Source organism: Chlamydotis macqueenii, chromosome Z (genome assembly GCF_036417535.1).
Source record: "Chlamydotis macqueenii isolate bChlMac1 chromosome Z, bChlMac1.mat, whole genome shotgun sequence".
Classification (NCBI taxonomy): domain Eukaryota; kingdom Metazoa; phylum Chordata; class Aves; order Otidiformes; family Otididae; genus Chlamydotis; species Chlamydotis macqueenii.
Window position 1 is genome coordinate 51,694,678 of NC_141593.1, and position 10,381 is coordinate 51,705,058.

The 10,381-nt window shown below is 41.5% G+C and overlaps 1 protein-coding gene across 4 annotated transcripts in view; it reads left to right on the forward strand.

Annotated features, from left to right (window-relative positions):
• ZNF462 (zinc finger protein 462) overlaps positions 1 to 10,097 on the forward strand; it is a 95,198-nt gene extending 85,101 nt beyond the window's left edge. For all 4 annotated transcript variants that reach the window (XM_086770775.1, XM_086770774.1, XM_086770777.1 and 1 more), the window contains 4 exons: positions 732 to 955; positions 3,341 to 3,473; positions 8,509 to 8,623; positions 9,861 to 10,097. In XM_086770775.1, the coding sequence (XP_086626901.1) occupies positions 732 to 955; positions 3,341 to 3,473; positions 8,509 to 8,623; positions 9,861 to 10,062 (674 nt within the window). In that variant the 3' untranslated portion in view covers positions 10,063 to 10,097. The remainder of the gene's footprint in view (positions 1 to 731; positions 956 to 3,340; positions 3,474 to 8,508; positions 8,624 to 9,860) is intronic.
• Positions 10,098 to 10,381: the final 284 nt, after the last annotated feature.

The window sequence follows — 10,381 nt, forward strand, 5'->3', positions numbered from 1 at the left end:
TGTTAAACATCAGTGCTTTGTTTGGGAAGCGGAGAGTTTAAAAACTCAGCAAAGGCATTTTCAGTACAGGCCTGTATCTGTGATCTGAACTGTGGGAGGTGTGCCATGACATGCATGCAGATTTTGAGTCTGAACTTTCTGAAAGCTGTGGGTGTGTTGGGAAGTTTCTGCCTCTGGCTGAACTGCTCAGCCTCTTCCAGAAGAAGGTGCTGCCTTGCTTAGCCCTCTTAATCCTCAGAGAGTAGCTTTAAATGTGATGGTGAGGATACCAGCTCTGATTTTTATAGTCAGCAGGATGATGCATTGGGAAGCACCCTGCGGCTGCCCTGTTTATTACTTTTCTAGCAGCCGTTCTTAGTTGCTGTCAAGTACCGAACCAAAATGGACTTTTGGTCTGTCTGATTTATGGCTGGTTTTGTGCTCCCAGGCTCTGCTACTTTGACTCACATTTGCCCTAAAACTCCCATTCCCAAACTCTTCACCCGGTAAGCGGTTAGATTTGTGAGGACACCTGCATTTGTAACCTTGGAGGATTAATCCTGTCATTGCTGGAAGGGTTTTTGTCATGTGTTTTTTGTGTCAGTCCAGTTTAGCTCCCGTTCCTTTATAGACAGACTCCCTGCCAGTAAAATAGATCCTATTCCTTGTGTGGGTAGTGGTGCCCAAGCTGTTGGCATGTAGGCCTGGTATTTCATCAAATTTGTTAAGTGAATGTTGTCCTGTCCCTACAGAAGAGCGGGTCGTTCCCATTGAAGTCTGCCGTTCCAAACTGTCAAAGTACTTGCAGGGAGTCGTTTTCCGCTGTGATAAGTGTACCTTTACCTGCTCCAGTGATGAGAGCTTGCAGCAGCACATAGAGAAGCACAATGAACTGAAACCTTATAAATGCCAACTCTGCTACTATGAGACCAAACACACAGAGGAGCTGGATGCTCACCTTCGAGATGAGCACAAGGTAACATCTAAATAGTTTTAATTTGTAGCAATCTACTCTTTGCAAATGCTGTATTAGTTTACTTGCATGTCAACTTTGAGTAGCAAATGTGCCATTGGTTTTTCTTTTCCCTCTCCCTCCCCAAATCTGGAAACTCGTCTTTCCCATGTTGGACTTCACTTCCTCTGTTTTCTAGTACTTCTTTTTTTTCTTTAGAAAATCAAAATTGAGGGTTTCTAAAACTGATCGGATTGACCAGAATTTGCAGACTGTTGTATGCAGAGTATGATTATCTGTAAAAGGCACTTGTTTGCGCTAAGTTTATTTAAAAAAAGGGGGGAAAAAAAGGATTGTGAAACAATATTAAGGCTGTGATTCAGCCTCTCCAAAAGGCAGGAGATTCCAAATGTAAGATTGCTCTGGCAGCTTCAGCAGCATGACATGCCATGCATGTTTTAATAACAAAGAGGGCAATACATCCTCGTTTACATTTAACAAGGGAATGAGACTACTTTGGAGGGTTTTTTGGAGTGCCTGAGTGCAGACCTGACCTATCTTTGAGAAGTCATTAGAGGCTTTCCACAGACTTAGCTTTGAGTTTCTGTAGCTGTGAACTGTGTGGCTGAGAGACACTTAAGTTCTAGAACTGAGATGTGTTTTGGAGTATTTGTTAGAGTGCTTCCTTGTCCCCTTTCTAGGGGACGCAGCTATATGCCTCCACCTGTTGGAGCTGAGCTGCTCAGGTCCTTACGAATAACTCACTCCTACTTCATTGACTGAATGACACTTTTCTTACAGCCAGATACATTTATGTTGACAGTATTAGTCAGCAGAAGTCCCAGCAAAACTTTTCATGCTTAAAAAATGTTTGACTGTCTTATAAAAACAAACTCTGTAAATTTACACTGGCCTGCTGTGCTTATATGACCGCTTCTTTATTACTTCTGGAGAGTCTTCTGCAATTCATACGGTACGTAAGATCCTCCATGCCTCCTAGTTTCCTACTCCATGCCTCCTAGTCACCACAGCAAGGTGCCTCGCGTATCCAGGAGGCAGTATTCTTCATTCCATTGACACAGTGTATCAAACTGGGAAGATTATTCCCTTAGCTTTCCCTTCCAGTCCAGACCTGTAGTGATGGTGCCAGTAGTTTAGAGTATCTTTTCGCCATTTCTCTTTGGTAATGTAGATCTCGATAATTTGTGTCAAACTTCTGGGCTCAGATACTGAAGTGATATATTGCACCTTAACGAGTTCCTGTGCATAAGCGGAGTTGAATTAAGTGCCTTGCATGAGGTCTTGTTGGTTTAAATCTCTGTGGGTAATGTGTTAAGTCAGAGAATCTCATCACAGCTGTCTGTATGGAGTAGTGCTAGGAATCTGCATACCACCACTTTTAGGATAGTTTGCTATTTGGAGATATACTACAACCTAATGCTCCTTAGGTTCATTCATATTCCCGTTCTCACTGAGAGATAAAAACAGTGGGTGTTGATATTTCGTTCAGCATCTTGCAGGAGATGTTGGACTGATCTCGTTCCTCCGTCTCTGTCCTCTCTGCCTCTGTGGCTCAGTGCCTGTGCTGCTGGAGAGCTGTCTCTTTACATGAAAGATGAATCCAAAATCCTTCCCAGCAGTGATCAATGAGCTCAGAGGGCGCTTGTCATCCAGCAAGTATTAACCCTAGTGTCCTGGTCATGCTCCATGCTCTCCGCCACTACTGTAAATCTGGACTGCTCCTCTGCTTTTTCTCTTGGATGTGGTGGAGTTCCTGACATCCATGCCCTAAGCTGCTCCTTTCATACTGCTGCTGTGAGCTGTTAAGTAGCTGGTGCATTTCACCCTAGGGTTAACTGAATTTGACTGCTGGGTGAAGTGTTCCCATTATAGTCTGTATATCAGTTTGCAAAGCACTTTACAACCCTTCATATTTAAAATTAATCTGTTATTAATGAGTGAAAGTGTATGTGGCACACAGCAGCCATGTACTTAGTAAAGGACCCCATCCTTTCATGCATGAAGCTGAATGAACCAGTCACAAAGACTTCAGTGTGGATGTGAAATAGCAGCATGCGATGATAGTGGTGATCAAAGGATATAACTTAGAGTGTTTTGTGTGTCTTGGATTTTTTTTTTTATTTTAATACAACAAAACTAGAAAGAAATCAGGAGAATTTATTGAATGTCATTAATTTTTGAAAACCGAAAATGAGAAATGCAGAATAAACAGCAAAAGAAGAATCACTATCATTGAAAAGATATGAGTGTTAATTTGATTAGGTAACCACATGTTACCTAAAGCTGAGTAGGCTTTGGAGTATAGTTGATTTTGTTTTGCATATGTGATGACTTTTCTGATTAGCTGATGATTGTGCTGATTGCTGACAAAAAATGTTTCTTTCAAAGGTGAGTCGTAATTTTGAGCTGGTTGGACGGGTTAACTTGGACCAGTTGGAACAACTGAAGGGGAAAACAGAGAGCTCCAGCAGTGATGAAGAAGAAAAAGAAGAAGAGTTAAGCCCCAAGACTGAGGAGAGAGGTCAGTGCAGCTCTTTTTTTTTCTTTTTTTTTGGCACTGCAACATGTCCCACCAAGCAAGGTCAGCTGTTGACTCTGCAGCACATTGCTGTAGAGCCATGCAGGCATGCCAGCAGGAGCAGAATGGGGCTTTTGTGAAGACACTGCTCCTGGGGGAATCTTGTGTTTCTAATCCTTGTTACAAGTTTTCTGTCTGTTAAGAAAATACATACTATGAGAAAACACAGATAGCATCTGTGACTTATCGGCCCATGTAGATAACATCTAGAGAGCCTGGAGAACTGCGTAAGTGGAGGATTTTAGTGGTCTGTCAGATTTTCTGGTTTGGTAACCCATTTTCATCTTTTTACTCGGCATTGTTCAAGCAAGGGATGAAAGGCCAAACTTTTTTATGGGCTATTATTAACTCTGTGCCCAATATTCGTTGTCGGGGGGAGTCAGTCCTGTTGCAGTTGCTGCAGTTGGCTGCTCTGAAGCCAGGGTAGGTCCATGCTCTATCTGTACCGTTGTGTATATAAATATGTGCCTAAGTTCATCTCTGAGACTAATGCCACTGACTTCTGAAAGGCTAGACCATGTGCTTGCTAGTGCTTTTGGTTTTGGTTTTGGTCAAAGTTAGATCAGCAGCGAAAAAGTAAGTTCTCTGTAAATTGAACTAAGGCTTTCTAGACCTTCCCTTCCAACAACCTTCCCCCATGAAAATCAGTCTATTGCAGTGTCTGGTGTGAACTGTGCATTGTCTAGTCTGCTCTGGTGCACAGTTCCTCAGTTAAATGCAGTATATTTGCAACTGTTTAACATCTTTAGCCCCATGATATCTGAATGTCAGATTCCTGGGGTCACCCACTCTCCTGATGCTGGTGACTGCAGTTAGCCAAGTTCTATGTACTTTAACTGAAGATACACCACCATGTTTACCTTTTTCCTCCTGTATTTTCAGCTTTTAGACTCACACGGGAGTTGTTCATAAAAGAAAATGTGTTGTCCTGCATCATTTCAGACCTTGAAAAATTCCAATTTCTGGATTCACAGGTTGTTTACAGAATAGCAGAGGCTCAGATCATGCCTTTTAATAGCAAGACCCCAGCATCTTGGCTTTTGTTTAGTGTGCCTGCAGCAGAAATCCAGGCTGAACTTATCACTTAATTTCAAGTGTCATTAGTGATAGCTTTTATTTAAATGAGAAGGGAAGTGAATTGAATAGGAAACCATTTATGTTTTAATGAAAAATATCCTTCACAAGATCTTAGGTAGAGCAGTAGAAAAATCAGAGGAGGACATAAAGGGATGGTTGTTCCTTATGTATTCCAAAGTTCAGCATTAGTAACTCATGTGGAAATGTGCCTAGGTGTCTGTTCGGGGACATCTTTGACCCTCAGAGCTTCATGGCTGGAACAAGATTTGTGTAATGATTTGACTAAGCGACCAGCTCACCTCAGTTGCAGATGTAGTGGGCTGATTAATGTTTTGTAAAGACCCACAACTAGCAGGAGATGAAGAGTCATGCTGTCCTTGTGAGAATTACCTTAGCATTACATACAAGCACAGGTGCTGAAGTGACCTTGGAAGTCATGGTATCTAGACCAAGGAGAATAAGGTGCTATCTGCAAAGCCTTACAAATCCCTATAAATGCACAGGGGAGGAGAACACCCCAAGGTGAAGTTCATTGTTTAAACTGACTTTAGGTTACACTGTGAAAATGTAAAAATATCACCTTCTGTGCTGGAGATTTACATTTGCAGGTATAATAGATAAGTGTTACCCCCGTGTTTCATCTAATTCATAGTTGAGCAAGGGATAGTGTCTTAATAATTCTAATTTTTTTTTCATACTTTTTTTCACCTGGATTGGTGGTTTTTTTTTAGTCTGTAACTGACTAAAATTATTTCTGCATGGCTGTTCAGATGACCAGACTAAAAAATCATGCATATTTCTGAGTTTGTTTTGCAGCTCTTCTTTCCTGATTGGCCTGTAGGATCCATGTTTCACCATTGTTACTTTTTCTCCTTTTTAATCTTTTATCATTTGTGATATATTGTACTAAAAGAAGTAGAAAACGCAGAAAACCCTTATGCCTACTACAGCAAGGATATTTAGAAAAGATCCGGTTGTATGGACTATATTTTTCTAGACAAGTTTTGGATTACCACTACAAGGTGCAAGATGCAGGGTACGCTTTTGAAAGATGTCCCAGTGAGACAGGAGCTGAAGACGTGTTTGGATGCTGTGTTACATGCTGACATCTCCCTGTGGATTTTCAGAAGATAGTTCTAACACAGAAATGGTTTGCCCTGTTAGCAGAGGACCAGACCTATGGCTTTAAATATAGCCTGTCACAGTGGCTAATGCTGTCACAGCTTTTAAACCACATCAAACTGTGTAATTCTGTATGCCACTCGTGTGCTTTTGACAATTCTAGCCTTTGTGGTGTTAGCAGGAAGTGGGATTTGCTGAGAGTGCCTCTGCATGCTCGGAGTATGTGGAAGCAAATGCTGTCGGAACCCTCTGAAGTCTGAGACTTTGGCAGAACAAGGATTTCTTCCTGTGAGTCAAACATCTGCCTAGATTCGCCACTTTGATGTCAGGCTAGTATGTGCAGTACTGAAGCTGCAAAGAAGAATGTGTTGCTTCTACAGATGTGCTGTTGAACAGTGGACCAAAGAAGGCTATTACCCGTGTGAACAGGCAGAGCTGGGCAGCAGAGCTCAGCAGAGTTGAACTGCTGTCTTGGATGGGAAAGGAAAGGCGTGGTTGTCTGATGGTGGAAGACAGTAGAAAATATACTGACTTTCCTATAAAAATATAGGAAGAACATGACGGGGTAAAAGGCGGGTGTCTGGCATACACTGTTTCTACCAGCTACCCCTGATAGGGACTGCATTCCAGAGAGACTGTCTGTCTCCCCTAGCCATTATGTCTTGGTCTTAGCAGAGACTAGAATCAAGAGGTATTTTTCCACAGCAGACAGAAATAAATGTCCACAAGTGCTTGTATGTATGATGCAGGAAAATCACAGAGAGATCGGGTGTCTGTGCAGTCTGTTACCTCTCTTCTGCAGGCCCCAGAGAAGAGCAGCTTCTACTACTTCTCCAGGGAAGCAGTCCAGAATCGTAGCCCTAGAAGCAAAACTGATTGTGAAGTAGGGTGAACAAGGTAGTGTTTTCTGAAGAGGTGATGGGGTTTATTAGAGTACCATTTGCTAATCTTAATGGGAGTTGCAAGTATAAATCGTAGACTGGTTTGTATTAGAAGGGACCTTTAAAGGTTATGTAGTCCGACTCCCCTGCCGTAGGCGGAGGTGTCTTTCACTAGATCAAGTTGCCCGAAGCACCATCCAACCTGACCTTGAACACTTCTAATGATGGGGCATCCTATCCTTCTCTGGGCAGTGTCTCCCAGCTGCTCCAATGTCTCAACACCCTCATCTTAAAAATTTTCTCCCTTAAGTCCAATACAAACCTACCTCCTTCCAGTTTAAAGCCATGACTTCTTGTCCTGTCACTACAGTCCCTGGTAAAAATCTCTCTCCACCTTGTCAAAAGCCCCCTTTAAGTATTGAAAGGCCACAATAAGGTCTCCCTGGAGCCTTCTCTTCTCCAGACTGAACAACCCTAAATCTTCCCTCTTTTAGCAGAACAGCATAGAGAGATGCATGTAGCAAATCAGCAGGAGATGTTGCATATGGCACAGAAATTTCCTATTGTGTACTGTATAGTAGGTATGTTCTTGTACAGAAGAGTAGCATTTGCCTTCAGAACATTTACCCTTCATGAATATGTACCATGACTAGTCTGTGTGTTGCAGTGTGTTTATAAATTTGTACCACACATAAAGTATTAAAATCCAAATGTAAACTGAATTCATGTACTTCACTTACTTTCTAGTGTTCCTCTTAACAGAACACCTTGTTTTGTGATATTTAACCACATAATAAATCACTGACAGTAAGAAATACAAAATGAGTGGGGTTTTTTCAGGGACAAGAGGTAAAAAATAATGTTAAGAACCATTCTGTATAGAACTTCAGTAAAGGCTAACTAGTGAGAGTCACAAAAATACATTTACAGGACTTAAATACAAAGAATAAGAAATGTGTGGGCAATTTTATGTTCATAGGCTGATCATGAACAGAGTGAATCTGAGAGTGAAGAAATGAAGTGAGCAGAGATCAGAACCAAAATGAAGTAAAATCCCTTTTTTATTATGTAGTGGGAGGAGCCTGAAAGACATTCTGCTGATTTCTTGCTTAAGATAATCCCTGCTAAGGAATTAATGCTCTGAGCAGATGGTCCTGTCTCATTTCCAGCAAAAGAATCAAGTGAGATAGTTCATGCAATTATTTTTAATGGCTTGTGTGGTGATCGTCTTAATTTGTGAGAAAATGTTTCATCTTTTGTTAAAGCTGGCTGTGTTCACATGGAGCTTGCCTTTCAGAAATACCGCTCCCTGAGCTGCCAGTGACTTCACTCGTATTACTAGCTGCTTGACACTTCTGCAAATGAGGCCCCAAGCACTTTGTATAAAAGATTAGGATGGGATGAAACACCTAGGCAGTTAAGATGCAGGACTTAACCCATGAGACTTCATGATTAAGGGATATCTATTTCTTATGAGGATCACATGTTAAATGTACCAAGTTTTTATTTCCTAAAATTTGTACTACCATTTAAAAAATTATAGATGGGCTTTAATAGGGTTTTTTTTTTATTTACTTTCAAGCCACTTCAGCCCTAAACTTCTCAGTTTTGGTTTTGAATTAAAACTCCACAGTCTCTTCATTTGTTGAAATACAGGAACAGGGAGTAGTAACTCATTACCCTTATTTGCCAAGATACTTTAAGACTTAGGAAGGGATTTGTCACTTACAGTGTCACTTTCCTTTGAGGGACTTGCAGTTTCACACAGTTATTTGATAGGTAAGTCCTTTTGCTGCTCAGGGATGAGAAGGTGCAGCAAAGGGGATCAGAGTAGGATCACAGTGATCCCTTCTTACCTTGGCACTTCTGAATTCATGGGCTATACTGTCTTTTTCCAGATTCCATTATGTTTCCTGACATTGGTGCTCCAGAGAAACGCTTCCCGTGTGAGTTCTGTGGCCGATCATTTACAGAAGGCTCTGAGTGGGAGCGACACGTGCTGAGACACGGCATGTAAGTTGGTTTACACTCCTTTGCCAAGGTGCCAAAAGTAACAGTAGATCTCAGTGCATTACTCCACCCAGTCCTTGCCTCCCAAAAAGCCCTGTGATGAAGGCAAACACAGTTCTATGAAGAACAAATCTGTCTGTCGCAAGTGTGGATACAGTCATCAGATGTCTCTGCATGGGAAGTTCCTGTTCATCCTTTTTAACTCTGCTGCCCAGGGTGGCTCTAGACTGTAGGGTTTAACAGTGATTCTAAAACTTAAGATTGTCCCAGGGTGAATACCACTTGGCCCAGGATTAACTTTACCTGAATGTGCTGTTGATTTTGCCTGCCAGCAGAGCAGCATAAAAATGGCAGAAAATTATACAGAATGTTCTAGGAATGAACTAGGGTGTTTTTTTTTTCCCTTTATTGTTGTATCTCTTTTGTATGCTTGCAGCTAAACTTGCATAGTAGTGCAAAGAATTATGTGCAGAGATATGTCAAGACCTTCAAGGGAGGTAAAATCAATCTGAATGACCTCCTCCTAAAATGTGCATAGTGAAGTTCACTAGTTCATAGTGAAGATCTTTGCCTTTCTATAGCAGTTTACACACTGTTGGATGATACACATCACAGATAAGATAGGCATCTCTGCAACAATCATGATCTTTTTGATAAAGATCTGATTGGTCGCAGAGATATTTTTGCTGACCAGAGTTTCTGCAAAGAGAAGATTTCATTCAAGGTTGCTAACATGTGGAAGACATTTGAATACAGTATTGTAATTGAACTGCGATGGGATGAGAAATGTTACTTCCCTTAATCCCTTAGTCTTGTCTGCCTAAATATGAGTACTTGAAATGTTGCAACCTATGAAAGTTTTATTGGATCATTAACTCTTCGGGAAGAGTACTTTTTTCCTGTGCTTTTGTTTGGTGCCTTGTAAGTCTTGTTTATAAGGGATGGAAGAAAGAGGAATAAACTTTTGGAAGTCAGAATTTGACTTCTTCCCTTGTACCTCATATCTGTCCCAGTGTAGAGCAAATAAAGATTTGATTTCAAAGCTAGAATATCATAGGTCCCACTGGTAGCTTCATTCCACTGCCTCTGCTCTTGAGCATGACATGGCAATCGTGTGGCTGCTTGCTTCTACCTTTTTAGAAAGTGATCTCGTTTTCTCCTTCGTGTGATACGCAGATTGACTTTACTGTTCTCCATATCAACTGTAAGTATTTCTATTTTCTGCCTCTTGGCTTTCCAGGGCACTGAATGAAAGCAAGCACAGGACCAGTGAGGACAGCCAGCCAAAGGAGGACGTGGAAGAAACTGTTAGCACACTGCCAGAAGAAAAAGAAGGCATTGAGAAGATGGTGGTGGACTATTCCCTCAACAGTGAAACAGCAGTCAGCGTGGTAGCTGCTGACAAACCTCTTCAAGACAACCCAGAGGCCAAAAACGAATGAGCATTTGGTGTGATTCTAATCAACGTACTTGAACGTGATGAATGGGGTGGGTGGGGTGGGTGGGTGGGGTGGGCAGAAGGAGGAAATAAAGCTGCTTTTAGGACTGAATGATCTATTTTCAAAGCACTGGTACCTGTGTGAGTGTGTGTATATTAAAGTTATTTAAGTGATGGAATAAGTGGCTCCATTACATCACTGCATCTTTTCTTCTGGATCTTGACAATGGGAAGTTACATTCATCTTGGACTAATGAAGCAACTCCCGTATTCCTACATTACACATCGTGCTTTGCAGTGGAGACGTGGATTGTTTGTGAATG